Source organism: Hydra viridissima, unplaced genomic scaffold (assembly GCF_058129835.1).
Source record: "Hydra viridissima isolate aposymbiotic clone 2 unplaced genomic scaffold, HvirCarnegie_v1 scaffold_16, whole genome shotgun sequence".
Classification (NCBI taxonomy): Eukaryota; Metazoa; Cnidaria; class Hydrozoa; order Anthoathecata; family Hydridae; genus Hydra; species Hydra viridissima.
The window spans coordinates 8,917,598-8,942,914 of NW_028324315.1; the positions used below are offsets into that span (position 1 = coordinate 8,917,598).

Consider the following 25,317-nt stretch of genomic DNA (forward strand, 5'->3'; position numbering starts at 1 on the left):
AAAAAAGCGCATTTCTTTTGAAAACTTTCCTTCATTACCAACATCTCCATCAATCGTTCTAAATTTTTATTTTTTTTTGCAACTTAAATCCCCACCTGTAAAGGACGCTACTGTGTGAACAGTAATTTTTCTGCTCATTTAAATCTAAGTCTTTTTAAGCTCGGGTATGAAAAAGTGTAAAATTCTTAATCGACAACTGGAAGTTTTTCTAAATGTTGAAGTTTCTTGAACATCTTTCTTTGACATGTTTTGTTATGATATTTTGTTTTGATAATTTGTCTTGATGTTTTGTCTGATTTTGATTTAAGTGTTAACATTTAAAAGTGAAATATTTTGTAATAACTAGAGATGATTTTTCCTTACCTTAAATTCTCTACAGATGATCACGCCTTAAAATTTAGGCGAAAGTAGGAGGAAAGTATCTTAATAATAGTTATCCTTACAATATTTCTGCTCTATTAGATAAATCTATAATGCATATACGTTTTTGATCATGAATATGTAATAGGAAGTGAATGAGCAGCTTACACCGATCATCCTGATAAGAAAGATTCTAAAGGAATTATCCTGTAAACCACTACTTAATCATGTGAACTTTTCTAAAATACCTGAAGGTGTAGAGTTATAAATTAATTATGACTCAATGTCAATAAGCCAAAATCCCTTTAAGTTTTGGTGTCCAACTTGAGGAAAACACTTAAAAATGAGCTCACATAAAATTCATGTCCAAATATGTTGTGTCACTCATCTTTCTGTCAATTGGTAACCTTATTAATGTAAAAAGACAATTGAAGTTGATAAGGCTCAGAGACTCTAATTACGGAACATGTGAATAATATAAAGTGTGCAGCGCAACTGTCATAATTTTACTTCTGCTTTGTTTCTTGTAATTTATTTTCCCAGCATTTTTTGCAGAACAAAATTGTTAAGTTATAGACAAATCCTCTACTTGCAATATTGTAAACTATGTTCAAATGAACACCGCGCGTTGAATTTTTTTTTGATAATGCTGTACAAATTCAAGACTTTATGCTTTAAGCAAAGAAAATTAAGCTTAGTGCTCCTTAAGTGAAAATGGCTGAAATCTAGTATAAATTGCACTTAGAACATTTAAGGCATGCGCTTATTAACTAATGCAAGATTAAGGGAGAGTTGCACTCCAAGACAGTTTATATAAATGCGGAGTGGAATTTGAAAGTATTAACTATAAACAATTGGAAGTGTGAATCATGTTAATATCATTAAAAACTGACAAAAAGAAGAGAAAGTCGGGGAGACTTCTGAGATAAATATCTATTGTCTGAAATGCTATAGAAAGACATGCCTTATTCGGTATGATGGAGAAAGAAAAGTATTCTACTTAAAAAAAAAAGTTAGTAGTGAAATTTTTGTTGAAATGCCAAAGAAGATCACTACAGTAGATCATAAGATTTCTAAGTTCAGACTTGTTTGAGTTATATTCGGCAATATTAGCTCTCACCGACTGTTTCACCGAATTTCTTCTTCAATCTTTGCTCATTTTTTCATATTTCATCCAGTGTGAGCACAAAATAGCTCAAGGGCTCAAAAGTATCTCAGACAAGTTTAAAATTTATGAAAAAAAAAATCATGTTTTGTTCAAAAAGTCAACCTAAGCAATACGTCACTTTATTTCTTAAGATGGACAAAACGTCACTTTATTTCTTAAGGTGGAAAATGAAACATTTTTTCGAATAAATACTTTATAAATTTAACTTCATATGCACAAAGTAAATAAAAAAATTAGCTGAAAAAAACAAAAAAAAATTTTTTGGTTAAAATAGTAGCTGTCCCAGACAGCAATTATATAATGGTCCCACACTGGTCGTGTGTAGGCTGCCGCGCTGGACCAGCTGCGGCTGCCAACGTTGGCGAAGCTCCGTTTGCCAACGTTGGCGAAGCTCCGTTGCTCAAAGGATTTTTCATGGACCAGCCGTGGCTAGCCAGTGATGGCAAAACAGCGGCTAGCCACTACAGGAAGAGAACGGACAGAAAAATCACTAATCTCAAAATATAACTGGAGAGCGTATACGGGAAATTTTTTAAAGCCAGTTTTGGCCTCCTTAGATAATTTGTATAGCTGATGAAATGAGTAAAGCATTAGCTGACTGCCTTAATGCAGTTATTAGCGTTATTGACAGGCAGTACAAGTGGCAATTTGAAATGAGTTCTAATGATCACCTTAAAGACCAGACTAAGTCAGCAAGGCTTCACAACATTGATTCAGAAGAACTTATGGGTATGTTTAGCGCTGCAAAATACAAAGCTTCAAATGCCACTCTTTGTTTTAACATATGTAAGCCAAGGTCTATTTTAATTTCTGCATAAAGCGGAAATTAAAATTCAAATTAAAAAGAAACAACTTTCTCAACAACTTCTAGACAAATCTTCAAGAAAACATTTCCACTATCAATGTGAAGCTTATGAAAGAACTTTGAAGATATTTTTTGTGAAACAAAAATTTAATTAAGAAAATGATTCAGGTTTTTACAGTGTATAAATTTCCAATCACTCCTGGCATCTCTTTTTAAGAATGAAAGCTTTTATTCTTGTTAAAAACTTTTAGCAATCACATATGATTAAATCTGTTCAGCTACCTCAATTCGTTAATTCCGAATGGTTATATGAAATTTAAGATATTGATGATAATCAAGTTTTATTTCTTAAGCTCAAATATTGATAAATATATAAGTTTCTAATAAAAAAATCTAGTTTTTTTGTTTAACATTTTTTTCATAAAAATAACGTAATATTACATATTTACAAAAATTTCAATTACAAATATTTTTTTATTTAACAAAACGTATTCTTACAATAAGTTGATCAATATTAACTTTCTGTTTTTCGTGTTTTAGAATAAATATAATAAAATAAAAATTCTCAGTAAAACTAAATACAAATTTTAAATTAAGTTTGCTAAAATTTAGTTTGTTTAATAATAGTGAAGAAAAAGTATTTGTTTGCTTGTGCAGAAATCTCAAATTTAAAATAGTTAGCATTTGTTATATAATTTATGTACCTTTTAGTTCTTAACTACCCAATGCTGAGTGCTAGAAGGTTAATAACACAACAGCATGGTAGGCAGCTGATTTTACTTTTAAGTTAATATATTTTTAGGCATTAGTTTATCAGATAGGCACTACAAAATTATAAATGCTGCATGAACTATTAGCTGAGCGCTGTGATTACACAGAACTCAGAGGTTCCTTCTAGAGTTTCTATATATATATGTATGTATGTATGTATGTATGTATGTATGTATGTATGTATGTATGTATGTATGCATGCATGCATGCATGTATGTATGTATGTATGTATGTATGTATGTATGTATGTATGTATGTATGTATGTATGTATGTATGTATGTATGTATGTATGTATGTATGTATGTATGTATGTATGTATGTATGTATGTATGTATGTATGTATGTATGTATGTACGTACGTAGGTATGTATGTCAGTTATAGTTGAGTCAAACATAAGAGAAGTTTGTTCATTAAATATTTTTGAGTAATCAACTGATTTAAAAACAGCACTAGAAATGGCATTTGGAATTCCTATTTCATTTGGAAGGTTGCCATTTATTGAGGCAAGCAACCTTCATACATTTTTTGTGAAGATACATAATGCATCATACATTTTTTGTGAAGATACATAATGTTGATATTGTTTGATAACATACAAAATATGTTATCGAAAAATGCCCTTAATAAGTCGTTTTGAATAAAAAGTCAAAAACAATTAACTCACTCATTGAGAGCTGGAATATTACTTAGAATAATATATAAGTAAAATAATATATATTAAAGAATAATATTTTGTATTAAATATTTTTATTAAATACTATATCCATTAATTACATTTATGTATTAAATAATCCTAGAAGGAACCCCTGTGTTGTGTGTACTCACAGCACTCAGCTAATAGTTCATGCAGCATGTACATATCTAGTATCTTGCTACAAAAATTAAAATTGCACTTAAAAAGTATATCGAATAGTTTGTACCTTAGTATCTAAATAATTACTTTGTCTGATTTTTTAAGAAATTATTTCATTTCTTTAATATTTTTAAAACTTTATTTCATAGTCTAGTTTTTCTTTTAAAATCCTATTTATTTTCTATCATATTTCTGTAAAAAGCCTTATAGAATGTACATCGATCACCGCTAAGAGCTCCGATCGCCGCCATCTCGGGAGGCCAACTTTGGCTTCAATTTTTTTTGGAAAAAGACAATTGAATACGCTATCCAGTTATATTTTGAGATCAGTGCAGAAAAACGGCTAACAATTACTAGTTATTGAAATTCTGTATTGAAATTTCTGTTCGTGACGTCACGAACAGAAAAAACATAGAAATTTAATGCTTTTAATTATTCTAATAGTTGACATTCACACTGGAATAAAAATATACTTTACTTTTGACATTCTCACTGGAATAAAAATATACTTTACTTTTGGCATCAGTTTAAACTTATCTTTTTGTAAAATAAATTTCAAATATTTAATTCATAATGTATTAACTACATTTCATCGCTTACATTACGACATAGTTGACCAAGCAAGGGTATTATATAATATGATAAGCAATGAGTAATATAAGTATATTTACAATCTAACACATTATAATAACAAATTTTAAATTGAACCTTCTGAATCGGAAGTTGATGTTAAACTAGAAAAAATTTTATTTTTCATTGTCGAAAAACAAGATACTTTCTTGGTTGCAGTGGCTTTTTGAGCTAGTAGCCTTGTGGCTCTCGCTTTCCTTCCACCATTTCTATCGATTTCTCCCGCCAAAAAATCTACTTTCGCCTTTTGAATATCACTTTCTGTGGCTCGAGCAGTCCGGGGGGGGGGGGGGGGGGATTTCGCTTCAATGCGCCTGTAAAATTAAAACACATAAGATAACATACATATAAAATCAAACGATGTCATATTCTCAACTCGTATATTTGTTCGGAGAACCATCCATTAACTAAAATTATTAAGTTAAATTATTTAAAGTTTATTTTTATTAAGTCGAACCTTTTTTTAAAATAAAAATATTTAGGTATATACTTGGCATTTACTTACATAAAAGGAAAAGAACGATAAATATACAATTACTTATTAATTCTTTTTTTTTTTTCAGAAAATGTTTTACTACTATTACCACTGTCCCTTACAAATGTTTGCCTATTTAACAGAACCGGATATGGTATTGTGACACCATCACAATAAAGATTACCTTCAAATGTTTATTAGCATTTTAGTAGAGATATTATATAAGAACTTTTTTTCCACCATGATAATGTTAACAAAAGATTTTAATGAATTAAAACTTTTTTAAATTTTCAATTCAAAGTTAAAAAAAAATCTACCTTCGACAACTAATCTGCAATTCAAATCACGGAAAGACTGTTTGTCTTTATCACCCTGACCTGTCCATTTTAGTTTTTGGAGGACAACATTATAATGTAACAATGACAATAGCATTCTCTTCTCTTCACAAGATTTGCCCATCTTTAGAAGCAACTGCTCGTATCTAGATACAATAAGCAATAAAATAAACAACAAAAAAATTTTTTGACGATCAGCACAAAAAATATAATAACTTGACAACATACATTTAATTTAATTAGAAATGTAGATTTTAACTTTCAAACTTTTGCTTTCTTACTGCCAATTTAGAAAAGAGAAACAAAGATTAAATGTGTTTAGCATTTAAGTTTTCTTGTTTTGCAAAATTTTTGTGGTGAACTTCAATAAACCAATAAACATTATATTTTCTTTTAAAAAATCAAAAAAAAAAAAAAAATAAAAAAGTAAAGTATAAAAATTAAGATCAGTTAAATGAGTGAGCAACTTACAAGCTTTTTCATTGTTATTTTTTCTTTTTCAAGTGTATTTTCAAGTTACAATAACTGAGCCATATTGCATAAGGGAAGTTTAAGAATATCAAAAATGTTTTGTTCATCTTCATGAACTCCACCATTAGCAATATTCTGCTGCATAGCTGTGTTGTATGCAACCTCTTTCCTCAGATTTGCCACATCCTCTTTGAGTTCCACTAATATTGAAACTATTTTGCTTGTCACAGCCGATGGTAACATTTCTTGTTATCTCTGCTCCTCATCTATAAGATTTATTTTAGATTTTATGGCAGGAGGCGTGAATGAAAGTAGTAGAGTTAGCATTTGTGCACTTACAGGTTTTGATGGTGTAAGTTGCATGGATGTTCCAGAGGGAAATATTTTTGGCATAACCGGAGATGCTGTCAACAACTTCACTTTTTTAGAAATTGGTTTTGATTCTTCCACGAAGAATTCTGTTTTGCTGTGCTCATCAGGATATAAAACTGCTCTTCACATAAAATAAAGAAAATAAAAATACTTAGGATTTAAAACCATAAATTGTATTTATAAAAAAGTATAAATTTTCTACTATTAAGTACCGCTTTGGATGTAGCCTAGTATTTGATTCTGAATCACTCTGTAGATCAGATGTTATGGTAGTCTTTTCAAGTTGATATTGTGCCTTGTTGTAAGAACCTAAAATACAACCCCTTAAGTACACTCTTGAAACAATACTATCAATATTACAACTACAGTATAAAATTATCACTATTTCTTTTGTACAATAAATTATAAATTTTTGTCAATAATGCAGGTTATGTCTTAAGCACATTATGTACATATGTGACTGACCTATTTTTTTTAATAACTCGAATGGCATGTTTTAGCCAATTTTCATTAGGGGCTTCACATTCTTTGATAGCCTTATTTACTCTGCCTTGTGAGGTATATGGTGGCCAAAAGCAAAGTTTATTATTAATTAAATATGTTTCTGGCAAAATGGCAACAGCATCTTCTTCATTTTTAAAAGCAACAAAAAGAAACTGATGGAGATCCATTCTAAAGTTTAAAAAAAATAATTCTTAGTGTAAGAAATACAACTGCTATTTTATTTTTCTGGTGTATAAAATTTTCAAAAGATTTTCAAATGATTCAATTATTAGTATATAATGTCAAAAATTAAAAATTTATTTTGAAGAAAAATTAAAATTACTGAAATGAAAGTTTAGAGAAATAGACTTATTTCATTAAAAATAAGATTAAGATTGTTACACTATTATAAGTACACAATCATTATGTTATTTTACAACAATAATGATGTTACAATTATATTAGTAGTATATAAATGCGGGTTCTAGCGCATTGAACCCTTTCCATACTTAAGGATGTCATCATCATCATCATGATAATGTCTGGTTCTGGCGCATTGATACTTTTCCATACTTAAGGAATTTCAAGATGGCGTCATTTTTCAATGGGATTGTATTCTTACCGTCCGTAATGAATGTTCTTCCCGTTAAGTTTTGCCATAATATATATAGTGAAAAGGCGGTTCTAGCGCATTGACCCCTTTCCATACTTAAGGATGTCATCATCATCGTTGTCATCATAATGTCGGTTTCAGGCTTATTGATAGCGTAATATATTGGTTCAGTGTTATTTTTTAAAAGGTTTTTTTTTCTTTAAAAAATGCCAAGGTTTGTTAAAATAAAAAAGTTGACTTACCTTTGAATCAAAAAAAGTTATTTTTAATTCTTTTTTGAGATAATTTAGTTGTGATCTTACCGCAGTGATTTAAAAAATATTTTCTTCTTATTTAAAAAATGTTTTTTGCGCGAACAAAGTATGCATTTGAAGTGAAAGCGCTGTTTGATCTTTTGTTCAAAAACATGAGGATGGTGTGTATGAGAATCAGTAAAGAAGGGATAAGTGTGCGAACAAAAACAACGATAAATTTAATGTTTGAAATGGATCTTTTATCGGATCGTTTTGAGGAGTATGTGTTTGATTTTGAGGAACCGTTGCATGTGGGTATTGAGAGTTATGTGAGTAAGGTGTTTAAAACGGTAAAAAATGGTAGCGAGTTGACTTTGTCGATTTTGAGTGCGGGAAGTTTGGAAATCGCCCTGAGATCTTTAGACCAGTTTGCGTATAATATTAAGGTGACGACAGAAAGCCTTCAAAACGTGAGTTTGAGTGAGCGTTATTCTTTTTTGGTCAAAGAGAAGAGTTTCGGCTAGTAGGTTTAGTGAAATGTGTAAGATGATAAAGCCGACATCAGAGTTTAGAGTGTTTTTAGAGAAAGGGATGTTGGTGTTTTCAATGGAGACAAGCGGTGTTTTTAGTGAGAGTTTTAAGTTTGGAGAAGAGAGTGATGATAAGAAGTTTGATTTGGTGCGAAAGTCTGATCAGTTGTTTGGGGTTTCAAAAATCGTTTCTTTTTCAAGCGTGTTGGATGTGTATGTGGGAGAAACATTAATGATTTCGTCTGAAGGAGAAATGGGAGAGATAAAAGTGTATTTCCTGTGAAATTCTTCGAATTTTTTATCCAGCAAGAATTCAAAGAATCTAAAAATCATTTATGATTTCCATGGATCCAAAGAACCTACAAAATGGAGCCTAAAATGGGTATGCTATTGAAGGGTGAATTGGGACCGAGAAGTAAACCAAGGCCGGAGAATTGTTCTTCTTCTCCAGAGCCAATACGATCGTAAGCTTTTTTATTTTTAGCTCCTTCAAGTCCCTGGAAATTCTTCGAATTTTTAATGTAAAGCCCATCGCCTTGGGTATTTCCATTCCAATGGTTGAGGTATATACCGGATCCTAATCTGGAAATTTTTAGTCCTTTTCCGTCTTTTCTTAAGTAAACGATACCGCGTCCAGCGATTTTGTCGACCATGGCAGAACCGGCAGAGGCTCCAACACCAGAGAGTAGTCCAGTGGCAAGAGCAGGGACGACTTTTGTGGCGATGGTGCTTCCGATCATTCCTAGTAAAGGTAAAAGAGCACCAATGAAACCTCCTTCTACTTTTGCGTTGTGCATGAGTTGTTTTTTGCTGAGTTTGAGCGTGACACCTTTTCCGTGGTCGTATGCTTTTGCAATTTTGTTGAGTTGGGTTTGAGTGACAGCAAGAACATGTTCACCGTTCAAGTCTTGATGAGTGAGTTTTATGCTGGTTGCAGTTTTATCCTGTAACGCTTTTTTAATTTTGTCAGCTTGTCCTTTTGAGATGTTGAGTTTAATCTTTTGATACATTTTTAATAGAAAAGGAAAATTTTTTTTCATGTGTCTGAAAGCGCTTCCGGAGAAAAGATCGTGTAGAGTGGATGAGATTTTTTCTCTGATGTGGTATCTGACAATGATGTCTTCTCCTCTAAAATCGATCAAGTGATCATCTTGATCAACGATTTGTGTTTCCATTCTTGAAATTTTGCTGACAACGATAGGAAGGTAGTTGAGGTGAAAAGGTTTTTCAACAATTTTGGTTCCAGGTTCAACTTGTGGGTAAAAGGAGTAAATGTCGTTTGTTGTTCTTCCGTCTAAATAAGACGAGCCGATAATGTCGTTAGTAACTCGAATCACTGCAGTTTCTTCAATTCTCACGATGTTTTCAGACTCGTAAGTGTCGATGACGCTTGTAACTTTATTAGGGTCAATAGGGTCTTCTTTTTTTTCGACGTAGGTGTATTCGTTTCTATCGAATCCGAGGAGCGATCCTATGCTGTTATTGACGTTGAAATCAACCCAGTATCTTGTCGTTGCTGTAGGTTTTCCAAATTTTAATACGGCTTTTAACGAAGACTCGTTTGCTGTAATGGTGACTCCGTCTACTCTGTACAAGCTTCCTGTTTGTTTTTGCATTTCACTTTGAAGGTAATCGTTGAGCTGGTTGATTTCGTAGGATCCTTCTTGAATGTAGATGGTGTAACTGTTCGATCCAGCGTTTGGGCTGTATCTGAAAACGTTATTTTAAGAGGTGATGTTGGGGTAGCTTCAATAGGTTTCGAGTCCTACAAGAGCCATTTCGTACTGTTTGTTTAAATCCAGCTCGATAGGTCTTTCAAAGTATGTTTTGATAGAGCTGTTTGATACGGTGGGAAGATCTTTTTTAGATTTGGTAAGCAAATAAAATCCAGACATGTTTTTCATACGTTTGGAAAATAAAAATCGTCCTACCCGCTTCTGTATTTTCCATAGTCTTTTTTGGAGGACAAATCAATGACAGCAAATCCATGGGGTTGAGACCAGCAATACTTGCAAAACTTTTTAAATTCTTCTTTTTTCATGTCACTGGAAACGTGATCTTGATAAATGTGATTGATATTTTTGTCGTCCTGAGGAAAGAGGCAAATAAAGTTGGCATTTTCTCTGATGGTTTGTCTTGGGAGTAAGAAATAGTTTTGAGAGAGGTAAAAGCACTCAACGTTGGAGTGTCTTCCTCGGATGTAATATTTTTCGCATTTGTTTTGTTTCGTGAGTTGCAAGTCGTCAAAGATCATCAAATTGTTTTTGGTCGAGTCTAAGGATTCAGGTTCAGGAACGTCTTCTTCACTTTCGAAGAATTGACATTCCATGTCTGTTTTTCCGTCCCATTCTTTAGATCCTTCAGATCCATGGAAATTCTTCGAATTTTTAGATATATCTTCAATGACGGCTTCAGGACTGGAGTTTAGCTTTTCAATTTGGCTTTGAATGTTGAATAATTGGAGAATGAGTTCTTTTGGTAGTTTCTTCTCAAAGGCTTTTTTGAGTATTTTGTATTCGGGTTGGAAAAGGGATTTGCCAAAGACTTGCAAGTGGTTATAATCCAACCATCCAGGTCTAAGAAGTAAATTGAGAAGCAATGTTGTTTTTCCGCAACCGGACTTTCCGACGATGATTCCTCGAATGCTTCTTGGCAAAAGCTTGTTGTTGTATCTTTTGGCTTTTCCGATATTCCATGACAAATCAATGACTTCTATTTTTTACAGTTAAAAAAAATATTTTTTGTATTTAAAATGTACTGCGTCAAATGCAAAAGAGAAACTGAAACCATTAACCTGAAAAAAGAGATGACAAAAAACAATAGACCTATGCTAAAAGGGACTTGTGACTCTTGCGGAACGACCAAATGCAGGTTTATTGCAACAAAAGGAGGTGATTTGGTGGAATCAATCAACAAGCTGTCGAGCAAAGTGAAGCTTCCATGGGCTAAATTTCCAGGAGAAATGCACATTCCAGGAATGAACTTTGCAGGACCGGGAACCAATTTGGATAAGCGACTGACTTCTACGGACATGTATCAAGATTGGAGCAAACCGGTAGACCGAGTGGACAATGCAGCGTATCACCATGATTTGGCTTATAAATATTTCAATGACCGGCAAAACAGGAATGTGGCAGATCAAATGATGCTTGAGGAGATGAATTCGATTCCCAATCCAACTCAAAGAGAGATTAACGAAAGAAAGCTAATTACGCCGGTGATTAAGGCCAAAGCTAAATTTGGATTGGGTGTTGGATCTAAAAAAAAAAAAAAAATGCCTCTGAAATGGACGGATCAGCTTGCAGAGGAGCTTCATAAACCAGTTATTCGCCATTTTAAAAGAAGAAGGGTGATTGTGAACGACATTGATGAGATATGGGCCGCAGATTTGGTTGACATGCAATCGTTTTCAAAATGCAACAAGGGCATAAAATGTTTGCTCATGGTGATTGATGTGTTTTCAAAGTATGGATGGATTGTTCCGTTAAAAAGCAAAACAGGCTTTAAAGTAGCTGAAGCGTTGAAAAAGATTTTTGGTGAAAGAAAATGCACCAAATTGTGGGTGGATAAAGGAAAAGAGTTTTACAACAAGCACGTGAGAGCGTTGGGTGTGCAATTGTATTCCACTGAAAACGAGGAAAAAAGTTCTGTTGTCGAGCGATGGAACAGAACGATGAAAGAGAGAATGTTTAAATATTTTTCAGCCAACAACACTAATAAATACATTGACGTATTAGATGAGATGGTGAAAAATTACAACAACACAAAGCATTCTTCCATCAAAATGACTCCAGTGGAAGCTAGCGTTGAAAAGAATAAAGGTAGGGTATGCTGAAATATGTATGGAAAGGATCAAACATTATCAGCAAAACCGAAATTTTCAATGGGTGACAAAGTGCGTATTACCAAAAAGAAGCCTCATTTTGAAAAAGGGGTATACCCCGAGATGGACTGAAAAGGTTTTTACCGTGTCAAATGTTCAGCATACGAATCCACCCATGTATAAAATCGCTGATGCTAACGGTGAAGAAATTCAAGGCACTTTTTATGAGCAGGAGATGCAAAAGACGCATCAGGACATATTTAGGATTGAAAAAATCGTTCGAAAAACCAAGAGCAGATCATTCGTCAAATGGTTGGGGTCTCCAGACTCGTTTAATTCATGGGTAGATAATAATGAATTGATCAGTTTGCTTTCTAGCGACATTGGTCATTTCCTTACCGAAAAAAATTTTCAGGTCCATTAAAAAATGAGCAAGATGATGGTTTTGTTTGAGCCCTTTATAGATGAGTACCTTAAGACGGAAGATTACGAGGAGTCGTATTATTATTCGCCTTATGAAGAAAAGTACCATTACAAGATTTACAGCTTTGAAAATGATTTGGATTTCACCATTATTCGTCGAATGGATGAATTTGAGTTGAAAATAAAGTGTGGAGAGATTCGTTTTGAAAAAAGCGGCATGCCAATAAAAGATGTGTTTGAATACGCTCGAAGAAAAATAAATAAAGTCAAGGAGCAGAATAAAGTCAAAGTGTTGGATCCAAAAAGGATCTAAAAAAATTTCTTTTCCATTAAAAAAGATGAATTTCGTGACGATTGAGAATTTTGATGAGAGTAAATTAATGTCTGGAGAGATTTACGCAGCCACAAGACCCATTCAGTACCAAAAGATTCCTTTGTATTACGAGTATGAAAATGGAAAAGGTCCTTTTATTTTAAGAACCCCTTTTTTGTATACTTTGGGTGTGTTTGAGAGTTTTGATCCAAAGACAAAAGAGCTGACGGGATATTCCATGTCTTTTGTTGCTCATGACGATAAAAAGAGTTCAGAAGAAGAAAAGTTTATGGAGGTGACTGAAAAAATAACAAAATTTCTTCGCGAGCAAGTCATTCTTAAGACAACCTTGTTGAAAAAAGGAGAAAGAACAAAAAAAATAATGGCTGAGGACTTATCCATTTTTAAGAAAAAGTCAGAAAGTTCATCTTCCATTTTTTTCGGAAAGCTGTATAGAAAAGAAAAGAACATCACTTCCTTGTTTAGTAAAAGGGAGAACAAAAAGATGGTAAAGGCAGGTCCATTGGAGTATATTCGTCAAAGGTGTTTTGCCATTGCGTCTTTAAAAATTGAAGGTGTTTTCATTGGATCGCAGGTAGAGTCGATTCAAGTCAAGCTTCCAGAAGTCTTCATCACTAAAAATGCTCCTGTTTTGGTTCAAAGCATTATGAGCGATTTGGATTTAGGTGAAATGGAATCTGATGAAGAGATGTAGATCCTTCATAAATGATTTTTAGATTCTTTGAATCCATGGAAATTCTTCGAATTTTTAAATTTTGCATGAATTTAAAAATGACCAACGTTGAAGGAATAACATTGCCAAATGAGGCTTTGACCAACTTTCAATTGGAAAAAGCTGTCAAACAGTTAAAATTAAAAAACTTTCGAGGTGTTTTTGAAAGAGACACATTTCCGAAAAAACAGAGAAGAAAAGAATGTGGTATTGTTAACACGGGCGATTCAAGCACTGGTGGGTTTCATTGGGTGTGCTGGTACAAAGACGGTGATAAGAAATACAGCTTTGACTCTTATGCTCAACCTCCTCTTGTCGAACTTGTCCATTATTTGGGAAACCCTGTTTATTACAACAGCGAAAGGGTTCAATTTGGAAACACGTCTTATTGCGGTCACTTGTGTCTTTACGTCTTGAAAAAATTGGATGAAGGTCTTGACTTTCAAGAAGTTATCAATACCTTGTGGTGAAAAATAAAATCTGAGGCATATAAAAATGATTGATAAATTTGGTAGATCAGAATTGGGTCGTTATTTATACAACCCTTATTCAACCTCTCTTTCAAGCGATCTGTATGTCAGGACTGATGGAAACAGCACCATCATTGCAGACTTGGATTTCAACTCTCACAAAATCATTAACCTGGCAGAACCGACCACTTCACACGATGCCGCCACCAAAAATTACGTGGACACGCATCCATCAGGTGGAGGAACAGTGATTGGAGCTGCAGACTTGGATTTAAATTTTCACAAAGCGATCAACTTGAACGAGCCGACAAATTTGCACGACGCCGCCACCAAAAATTACGTGGACGTCAGCTCTAGTCAGTGTGTTAAAACAGACGGATCCAGCACGATTACGGGAATCATCGACATGAACTCTCACAAATTGATCAACGTTTCCGATCCGACGGCATTAAAAGACGCTGCAACAAAAGGATATGTGGACACCAAAGTCGCTTACAACAATATTTCATACACCGACATCAACATGACGTCACATAAATTGACCAATTTGGCAGAACCCACATTAGCTTCAGATTCAGCCACCAAAAATTACGTGGACACGCATGCATCAGGAGGGGTGGGCACCACAGACTTGGATTTGTATTCTCACAAATTGATTAACGTGCTCGATCCGACAAACGCACAAGACGGGGCGACAAAAAGTTACGCTGACGCTTTGACACAAAAATCCAATTTTTTAGGATTTGTTTCCCATTCAAGCTTTTCATCCTTGGGGTTAAAGTCTCAAATTGTGGCAGGATCAACAACCGCACCAGTCTTCAGCTACGCAGACGGTTCTGGAGTCCTGAGAAGGTTGTGGTTGGCTTTATACAGCGCCTCTGGCACGAATGTTCCTGGTCAAGTCTTCATTCAAATATTAGCTGACGGAGAGCTTGTAGTCGGAAACAGTTCAACATCCACGGAAGGAATAGGAATAAACACCACTGCCCTTGCTTGCGACTTGCTCTTTTCCCCTCTCGGTGGCTCATTTTACGCCAACTCTTTGCAAGGTTGCAACGTTTTTAACACTACTTCCTTGGGAGGATATTTCACACTCGACTTGCCGTTTGCAACAAACCTAACCATCAAGTTGGTCAATAATAATGCTGCTGCCATCACTTACTGGATTCAACCTTTCATTTCCACATTCACCACCATCTCTCCTCTCTTTTCCTCTGTTAAATTGTACTCATCAACGTTCAGGTACCTCAGCACCACTTACGGAAACGAATATGTTTTGATGAACACCAATGGAAAAGGAAATGGCGTTTTTCTGAAATATATCAAAATGCACATCATTGGTGCCTCTGGAAACTGGTGGGAGTCACGAGTCAGAATGTACGACGGAAATGCATCTCCTGGCAACGTCATCAGTCCATGGACACCTTACAATGCAAACAATTACAACACTTTCCCTGGTTACGACGGAGACAGCAAATGTTCTTCTCATCATCTGGATTGGAAGATTTTTACTTGTCCTTATGGAACGGAGCAAATTTGACTTCCTTTAACAACAAATCCTCAGGTCTTCTTTACCAATCCACCGCATCCATCGGATCCACCACCAACATTTCTTTTTACAGAAAATTTGCAGAGTCTGACTCCATGCCCAGCGTCGCAGCCGGAAAAAGACTCGTCGTCACTCTCAATTCCGGTGACGCGCAAGTCGGTCAATCCGGAAGCTTTTACCTTCTTCTCGGACAAGCCTATTATTATGCTTAATCATGAGAAGAATTTCCACGGCTGAACCATGAAAAAGTATTATGCAAAATAGAATAAATAAATTTCAACACAAATGAAAATGTCTGAGATCTTTAAAAATCATGAAATGATCTTAAAAACCTGTGATAAACTTTTGCAAATAGCAGAAACTAAACAGAAATATCGATATTTTAATGAATGTAAAAAAGAAGAGGAGGAAAACGATATCATCGCAAAAGAGAAAAGAGAAAGATTACGAAAAAAGTTTCCTTTACTGTTAAAAAGATGAGAAGAATCATTTGCATTGACAAGAATAAGTTGAAAGGCACCGTTTATTTTAACGATCATTTGGATTATCCTCCTAGACGGCTTTGTCGTCGTTCCAGATGTGAAATATTTGCTCAAAGAGACATTAAGTTGAACCGTTTGTCCAAAGAGACGATTGTTTTTATGTTTGGGATTAAAGTGGATAAAGGTGTTGCTTTGGTGAATTTAAGGCATGAGATAAATGTAAGGCTAAATTATTTCAGTCACTTTTTGCTTTTATCAGAGTCTGTAGAGAACATCTTCATGGAAATTTATAATAGAAGTGACAAGGACGTTGTGATTAAAAAGGGAGAAAGCCTTTGCATCGTGAATTTCTTTTAGATCCGTGGAATTTGAGGAAGAAATTTTTTTATTTTTCCTTAATAAAAAAATGGAATATAGCACATATAAAGAAATATATCCCGTTCTTCCAACGGCTCCAGCGGATGAAGGACATGTTTATCGTCTTCAAAAAATAAGTGAAATCCAAAAAGAGATGGACAACGAGAGGAAAAAGAGAGTTCATTTGAGCAAAAAGTACCATCGCGTTTTCAGGATCATTTCGAATGTGGACAATACGATGCAAGGATTATGCATAGCATTGGGTGCGACTGGAATGGGCTTTTGTCTACGATTATTGCAAGTCCAGTAGCGATTGCGTGTGAAGGTGTAGCTATTGGAATGGGTTTTTTATCGATTGTTGGAGGTCAAGTGAATAAAAGAATAGCATTGAAAGCGGAAAAGCATGAAAAAATAAAAGTGATGGCCGAGTCAAAATTGAACATGATCAGCGAGCACATTTCCAAAGCGTTGGTGGATAATAAAATAAGCGATTCAGAGTTTCAGTTGATTCTTGGCGAGCTTCAAAAGTTTAAGACCATGACGGAGGAAATATGAACCAAAACCAGAAAGGGGATTGATGAAGTGACTAAAGAAAACTTGATCCAAAAGGTCGAGAAGATGCCATTCAAACGTTCAACGATTTGTTTAAAAAATAGTAGATTTTCCACTGATTCAAAGAATCTAAAAAAAATTAAAGATTTTTTCCACTGATCTAAAAATAATTTCTATCGTATTTTAAAAACCATGTCTTTTTTTAAAATACAAGACCCGAACAAAAGAGATGAACTTGTGAGAGAGATTAATGATAGAAGAAAGTGGATTTATCAGAATAGCATCAACGATCACATTTTAAATGCTGATTTTCAGACGGATGTGGGAAAGCTGTTTAAGCCTCTTATTCAAAGCAACGAAAAGACGCTCAAAAAGATAAAATCCGAGGTTAAAAACGAGGTTAAATCTGAGATGATGACGCCAAATCAGTCTGAGTTTAAACCTAAGTTTAAATCTGAGCCTTTAGACTCGACAGGAATAGAAGAGCCTTCTATTCTTCCTGAGTACGATGTGTTTTTAAAGAGTTTGATGGAGCTGGATTCAAGAGCAAAATTTAAAACAAGTTTTAAGAACAAGTTTGAATTGAGCAAAAGCGATGGTCAATATACGACTGGAAAAATGGGAGTGATGTTTGAAGGCAACGATATGATTGTTGGAGGTGAAAGGTATGTAGGAACAAAAGGTCTTTGGGAGTTGATGACCAACCCAAACATTTCAAAGAATTTCGACGTCACCGCTGAAGATGTGACTAATTACTCGAAAATATTGATGGAGAGCGGAGCCGTAAATCCAAATGCAAGAAAGAACAAGCCCAGAGCTTCAGAGATTAATAAATACAATCAGTTCATCATCCCTATTGAAAAAGAGCTCAAGTTTAATAGATCTGAAAAGAGAGAAGATTCTATTTCAGATTCTATTCATATGATATTGAAATGTTAAATAAACTTCATGACAAATATCCAAATCTACAAGAGGTTAAAAGTGATATTGAAAATCGTTTTAATGATCAATACAATAAAATAATGGAGCGTATTGAAAAGGGGAAAAAAGGTCGTGGAGTGATCGTTCTTCCTAGCGATCCGAATGCGTTGGTGGAAAAGCTTAAATTGAGCGTGACTGCTTGTCGTGCTGGGAATACGGGATCGAGAAATGAAGCTGTGAGCATTTGCGATGAGTTGTTGAGGCAAAAGGCGATCAGCAAAAACCAGTACAAATCAATCATGAAGGTGATCGGATCCAAATAATTTTTTTTCTCGTATTTAAAAATGATCATTTACAGAAACAGATATGTTAAGAAATACGTTGTTGGAGGAAGTGGGATCATGGGTACGTTGCGTCATTTTTTAAAAAGAGCAGCAGCATCGGGGGCGTCAAGAGCAGCGTCTAATTTGGCTCAAAAAATGGCAAAAAGCGAGTTGGGAAGAGAGGCGATTACAGCTGCAAAATCTGCAGGGAAAGAATTGACTTCATCGGCAATTGCGACAGCAAAAGATGTGGCTATTGACCAAGGTAAAAAGGCGCTAGAAAAGGTGTATGCCAAGAGTGGAACTCCGAAAAATTCTTTCCATGGATCTGAACCTCAAAAGCTTACTCAAAAAAGCAAAGACATTATTTCCGGAATGGTTGGACCTCCAAAGGTGAGCAGCGATTATTCCTCTCTTGGAGGGTCTCTGTCTCATAAAAACGTCATCCGAATTCAAGACTTGGTAAAACTTTCAAAGGGTTCAAAGAAGATGGGAAGAGGATTAAAGATTGCGTAAAAAATCAAAGATTTTCCACTGATCCAAAGGATCTGAAAATTTTTTTTCTGTGTTAAAGAAAATGGCAAATTCAGATGTTTTAGACATTACAGAAGAAATCATCATTGATGAAGATATTGAGAGATATGAATTTCACGAATATGAGCCGGTGAGCACCAATTTAAACACGTCCGGTGAGATAAGAATCAACATTGAGCATCAAGATTTGTTCACGCGTCCCTGTGATGCTTACCTTTTGGTGGAAGGAAGACTGACAAAAGCAGACGGTACTTCCTATGCAGATGCGGATGTGGTTACTCTTGTCAACAACGGCATTATGCACCTGTTCAGTCAGATTTCTTATCAGTTATCGAATCAAGAGATTGAGACCATATACAGTCCAGGTCAAGCCACTACCTTGCTGGGTTTCCTGAAATATCCTGTAGAGTTCCAAGTGTCGGAAGGAATGAATCAGCTGTGGCAAAGAGACAGCACTGCCCTTGTCGATCTTGTAAACAATACTGGTTTTATCGCAAGGCAAGATTTCATCATTAAGCAGCCTGCTGATAAAGGAACCTTTTCATTCTGCATTGCTTTGAAGCACATTTTTGGTTTATGTGAAGATTACGAAAAAGTTCTTTACGGATTCAAGCACACGATAACCCTTGTAAGGAAGAGCGACGTTGATGCGATTTTTAAGAGCGAGGCAACAGCTGCAGGAAAAGTCACCTTGAGCAAACTGTCTTTGTTTATGCCTCATGTCACTCCCTCTGTGATGGCAAACAACCGTCTTTACAAACTCATCGAGTCTAAAGTAGACGTTCCGTTGTCGTTTAGATCCAGACAGTGCGACACCATTGCCGTGCCAGTGTCCAATACGTTCAGTTGGAGGTTAAGTGCTAGATCAGCCAGTGAACGTCCGAGGTACATCATTGTTGGATTTCAGACTAATAAAGACGGCAGTCAAGATTTAAACCCTTCCGTGTTCAACCACTGCGATTTGAAAAACATGTATGTAACCTTAAACAGCGAGAGGTATCCTGCTGTGGATTACGACTTGGCTTTTACAAACAACAAATTTTCAAGGGTTTACAGAGACGCATGCAAGTTTGACAACAAGATTTTTGGAATAAGCGAAATTGTCGCCCAACCGAATATCACAGCGCTGAACTACAGACACATTTGTCCTATTTTCGTTTTTGACGTGAGCAAGCAGGCTGAGAGGTTGAAATCGACCGTGTTGGACGTGCAAATTAAAGCCACCTTTAACGCAAACGTTCCTGCAGACACTCAAGCCTATGCTGTGGTGATCTCTGACAAGCTGCTCAGAATCAAATCCAACGGAAACAAAATGAACGTTGTGTATTAAGCACCCACATGAACTTTTCAAGATAAAAAAATAAATCCTTAATAAAAGGATGATTTATACGAAAAAGGATTTGAAAAATTTACTTCTCGAAAACGGCGTTTCCAAAACGTCGAAAAGCAAAATGGGTTTGGCGATGATTGCGCTGGAGAACCATCTGATCGACGCAAATGCGATGATGAAGGATGTCAAGCCGATAGATTCCAAATACGAAAGGCTTCGTTTGATCCGAAACAATCCCGTGGCTGTAAAAATGACGCACGCTGAAACAGGAGAAGTGATCGAATACGGCTCTCTTTACAAAGCGATGAAAGAGACGGGACACGGCAACAATTATTTTGAGAAGCGAAACGGAAAAATAGATGAAAAAGGAATTAAGATTGAGATCATTAAATAAAATGACGTTTCACCCGTTTTTTCTGGAGTGCAGCCTAAGAGAGTCTGATGCAGAAAAGAAAAAGCAGCTCGAGGCTCTTGCGTTCAAGGATGTCTCGTTCAAAATTCCTGAAATGTACAGCGATGAGAAAAGAGACGAGCTTTACGCGATGTTGTGGGGAGAAAAAGAGGATGACTTTTCGCGGATGGTGAAAGAAATCAAAGAGCACAACAAAGAGTGGGTTCATTTGAGAAAGCAAGAAAAGCTGAGATCGATCGACAAATACGTTCTTGAAATGAACATGGATTGGGATGAAAAGAAAAAAATGTCAGCAAAACTGAAAATGGACATGATGATCCATAAATATGAATATTTTCCATTTGCTGAAAAAAATTGAATTCGAGTAAAATCATTAACAGAGATTAAAAAAGATGGAGAACAGAACATTAGAAGAAAAAATAAACAAGTTTAATGATCAAATAAGATGTTATAAAGAATTAATATACAAGGCGTTAGATTTGAAATTTAGACTAGTTCGAGAAAGAAAGGAGGTGTCGGCGGAAAGAAAATTAAAATTTCCGATCAAAGAAAAAACGTGGGAGGAAGCACAAAAAGAGCTTTTGGAAGATCTCGAGTTGTCAGAGTTGAAGAGAAAAGCAACATCAAAAGAGGAAAGAAAAAAGGTGTCTCAAAAAAGAAAGGAGGTGATGGCGGGAAGAAAAATTCAAATGACTGAGGAAATGAAAGCTGAGAAAAAAATGATTTTAGAAAGAGGTAGAAGGATATCAAATGAAATAAAAATTGTAATTGATACAATAAATATGCTTCGTCGCACAATAAGTGATTTGGAACGAGAAAAATTAGACATGATTACTAAAGAAAGGTATTTGAAAGTTGAAATAAATGAAGAGTCTGTTATCGCTTATGAGTGGGAAAAAATTCTCTCCGTCTTCTTGGAGATGGGGAAGGTTTTGCGCTCCCGCTTCTTGAAAATCCGTGGAAAATCCTTGATTTTTTAAGATCATCTCATGATCCATGGAAATTCTTTGGATTTTTAAGATCCTTTGGATCCATGGAAAATCCTTGATTTTTTAATTCTTTTTTAAGAATTGAAAAATGATCTTGAGATTTGCAGCGATGGATAGGAATGACAAGCTCGTTGAAGCTGTAAGACCTGTCTCGAAGTGAAAGTGAAAACATCGATTGATGTTTTCACTTTCTTTGATGTTTTCAAAGAAAGTGAAAACATCAATCTCTTTCTTTGAAAACATCAATTTTCAAAGAAAGAGATTGATGTTTTCACTTTCTTTGAAAACATCAATCTCTTTCTTTGAAAATTGATGTTTTCAAAGAAAGAGATTGATGTTTTCAAAGAAAGTTTGCTGAAAAAAAAATTGAATTCGAGTAAAATCATTAACAGCACAAACAAAATGGGTAATAATCAAAGCAAATTTGTTGTTGAAAAAGAGTTTGACTTGGGTAGAATGAGCAAGGGTGATATTTTAGTCGCTCTCTACCACGATTCAATACTGTCTCCAGATCCTGTAGTTCGAAAAATTCAAAAGAGGATTAGAGAATTTGATTCAGATCTTAAAACGTGTATTAAAGACGCTGTGAAGATCATGGTCCTTTTGATATTGTTGTTGCTATGGTGCAAAAAAATATTGAACTTGATAGAATGAACAAGACTGGTGAAGCACGACGTGTCTATAGAAAAAATGATGAATGGAATATATTACATATGAAAAACATTGCTTTTTAGATCCTTTGAAACAGTCATTTTTAAGATCATCTCATTATCCATGGAAATCTTTGATTTTTTAATTCTTTTCGAAGAATTGAAAAAATTGAATTAAGAAGAATAAAATATTTCAGTAATAAAAATGAATTACACAAAAAAGGAATTGAGAGAGTTGCTGAGGGAAAATGGTGTTAACAAGACATCAAACAATTTGTTGGCTTTGATATTGATTGCATATGAAAACAATTTGCTCGATAAAGAAGAATGGATGAAAAAGGTGAAAGAAAGAAAACCTGTGGGAAGGCCGAGAACGCGTAAGCCAAAAGAGAAAAAGCCTGTCGATCCAAATGGACAAAGCTTGTTGAAATTAGAAAACATCCTCTCGCTTATAAAATCACTCATGTGGAAACGGGTGAGGTGACTGAATACAAGTCTCATTACCAATTAAGAAAAGAAACGGGTCATTACTGGAAATACTTTGACAATAGACATGGTTATCAAATAAAAGTCGTGCCGTAATTTTAATTTTGCTGAAAATTAAAATTTTTTTTGATCACGGCAAATTGAAACGGCTTAAATATTTTTTTTCTCCTTAATAAAATGGATAAACGAAATATGAAAGCGTTAAAAGAGATTGCCAAAGACCGTGGTGTTAAAGGCATCTCAAGAATGAGAAAAGCCGAGCTCATTGCAGCTATTGAAAGTGTTCCGAGACCAATTCCTGCTCCTCGTATACGCACGACTGAGGCGAGACCTTTGCCTGCTCCGAGACCTGTGCCTGCTCCGAGACCACATCACATCCTTGACACACCTGTTTTCGATTCAACAAACGTCATTACACCAAGACCGGTTCCAGCACCAAGACCTGGACTGTTTTCAAGGATTGCAACAGCTGTCTCTAACGGTTTTAACCAAGTGCTTACTGCCATTGATCCCTACGTTCCAACACCTGTGAAGAAAACAGTAAGCAACGTGAAAAATGGAGTGGAAAAAACGATCAAGTTTCTCAAAGGACTCGTGTTTAATGCTCCAAGACCGATACAGGATCCTGCAGGTAGTCCTTTTACAATAAAGTTTGAGTTGACTAATCATGCGATAAAACACGTCACTGAGCAGTTTTCATACACCCCACCTGTTCGATATGAAGACCCTGGCGCCTTTTTAAACATGGTCAAAGAGGCTGCCATCAAAGTCATTAAAAAAAACACAAGAACGAACCTTGTTTTAATCTGCGAAATGGCACGTGTGAATATTGCTACTGGAGAAGAAAATCTTCGCACTGTGGTATTCCCGTCTATATATGAAATTATTCTCGAATCAACAGACAAAAGAGAAAGCTTTAAAACATGGAAAGAAAGAATTCTTGAAAACATGTCCAATTACAACAAGGAAGGATCAACTTGGAGAGTTAACAAAATTTTAAAAGTAGAAGTTAACATGATTGACTGGATACCTTTCAGCGGTTCTTCCTACATAGAGCTGTCCCCTAGCTTAAAAAGTAAAAAGGCGATCATCAACATGGAAAACAATGACAACAAATGCTTTATGTGGAGTGCCACCAGAGCGTTGAATCTAAAAAATAGAGACAACGAAAGAATTGATGAAGACTTGATTCTAAAATCGGAAGAGCTCAATTGAAATGGAATGGAATTCCCGGTCTCTCTTACTCAAGGTATCAACAAGTTTGAAGCGAACAATACAGATATTAGCATCAACGTCTTTGGATACGAAGAAAAAATAATCCATCCTTTACAAATATCCAAATTTTTAGATCGAAAGCACAATATCGATTTGCTACTCATTTCAAACAAAGACACTAACCATTACTGTCTCATTAAAAACTTAGGTCGATTGGTTGGCTCTTCAGTAACAAAAGGAAAAAGAAAACAATACATTTGCAGAAATTGCATGCAAGCATATGACCAAGAAGAAAAGCTTCAAAAACATCAAGAAGACTGCTATAAACACATCTCGGTTAGAATTGAACTTCCTAAAGAAGGGACAACCGTTCAGTTTAAAAACTACAACATGTCCATGAGAGTTCCGTTTGTAGTCAATGCAGACTTTGAATGTTTCACCAAACCTGTCAACACTTGCACCCCTGACTCAAAACAGTCATACACCAAAAAATATCAAAAGCATGTTCCAAGCTCGTTCAGCTACTTCATCAAATGCTTCGACGAAACCATTTACAAGGGAAAGCCAGTCATGTACACAGCAGAAAGCGAAGAGGATGACGTGGCTCAAAAGTTTATCACCATGCTTCAAGCAGACCTTACAGAGATTTGGAACAATTGCGATTTACGTCAACAACAATGGAAGGAAAAGAAACTCAAGACTGATGAGGATAAAAAGAAGTTTAAAGATGCAACCGAATGTAACATTTGCAAAAAGGATCTTAATGGTGACAATGTGTGGGATCATTGCCATTTGACTGGAAAGTACCGTGGTGCTGCTCACAAACAATGCAACATTGATTATCAAATCCCAAGTTTCATACCCATTTTTTTACACAATTTATCCTGTTACGACAGTCACTTGTTCATTAAGAAATTAGCTGGAAAAGACGGAAAGCTAACTTGCATACCCAACAATGAAGAAAATTACATCAGCTTCTCGAAAAAAATCAAAGTGAGAGATTATATCGATGAAAAAGGTAAACCTCAAAAAGTAATGAGAGAAATGAGGTTTCTTGACAGCTTCAGATTCTTACCTTTCGGTTTAGACAAACTAACTAAAAATCTAACCGATGAACAATGCAAAAACGTGGCTCAATATTATCCTAAAAAAGAACAGTTCAACTTGATAAGAAAAAAAGGCATTTATCCTTATGACTGGGTAGACTCCATTGAAAAGTTTTCCGAAACGCAATTGCCACCCAAAGAAGCCTTTTATTCCAGACTAAACGATAAACACATCACTGATGAAGAATTCGCGCATGCGCAAAACGTTTGGAATGTATTTGGATGCAAAACGTTTAAAGATTACCACGAGCTGTACAACATCTCAGACGTGCTCATTCAAACAGACGTTATTGAAAATTTTAGAAACGTGTGCATAGAAAGTTACGAACAAGATCCCGCCTGGTATTACACCTGTCCTGGACTCGGCATGCAAGCTTGCTATAAAAATACTAAAGCTAAAATAGAACTTTTTAGGGATCCTGATATGCTTCGCATGACTCAAAAAGGAATACGCGGTGGAATCAGCATGATCTCAAACCGATATGGAACTGCCAATAACAAATACATGCAAGACTATGATCCTTCACAACCATCAAAATTCCTCCAGT

The 25,317-nt window shown here is 35.2% G+C and overlaps 2 protein-coding genes and 1 pseudogene across 5 annotated transcripts in view; 1 reads left to right on the plus strand and 2 right to left on the minus strand.

The window, feature by feature from the left end:
• The window catches only part of LOC149877959 (uncharacterized), a 222,343-nt gene that overhangs the window by 39,438 nt on the left and 157,588 nt on the right, over positions 1–25,317 (minus strand). The gene's annotated exons all lie outside the window — the stretch shown is intronic.
• On the minus strand, positions 4,527–7,651 carry LOC145182972 (uncharacterized; annotated as a pseudogene). The gene is made up of 6 exons (XR_016448010.1): positions 7,235–7,651; positions 6,708–6,914; positions 6,455–6,565; positions 5,871–6,363; positions 5,382–5,545; positions 4,527–4,903 (listed from the first exon to the last, which is right to left on the minus strand). The product of XR_016448010.1 is annotated as an uncharacterized LOC145182972 (transcript).
• Positions 8,214–11,936, plus strand: LOC149877963 (uncharacterized). Its single transcript, XM_090074262.1, has 2 exons — positions 8,214–9,798; positions 9,993–11,936. Exon 2 carries the CDS (start codon positions 10,854–10,856, stop codon positions 11,934–11,936), a length of 1,083 nt encoding a protein of 360 aa, XP_089930388.1. The 5' UTR covers positions 8,214–9,798; positions 9,993–10,853.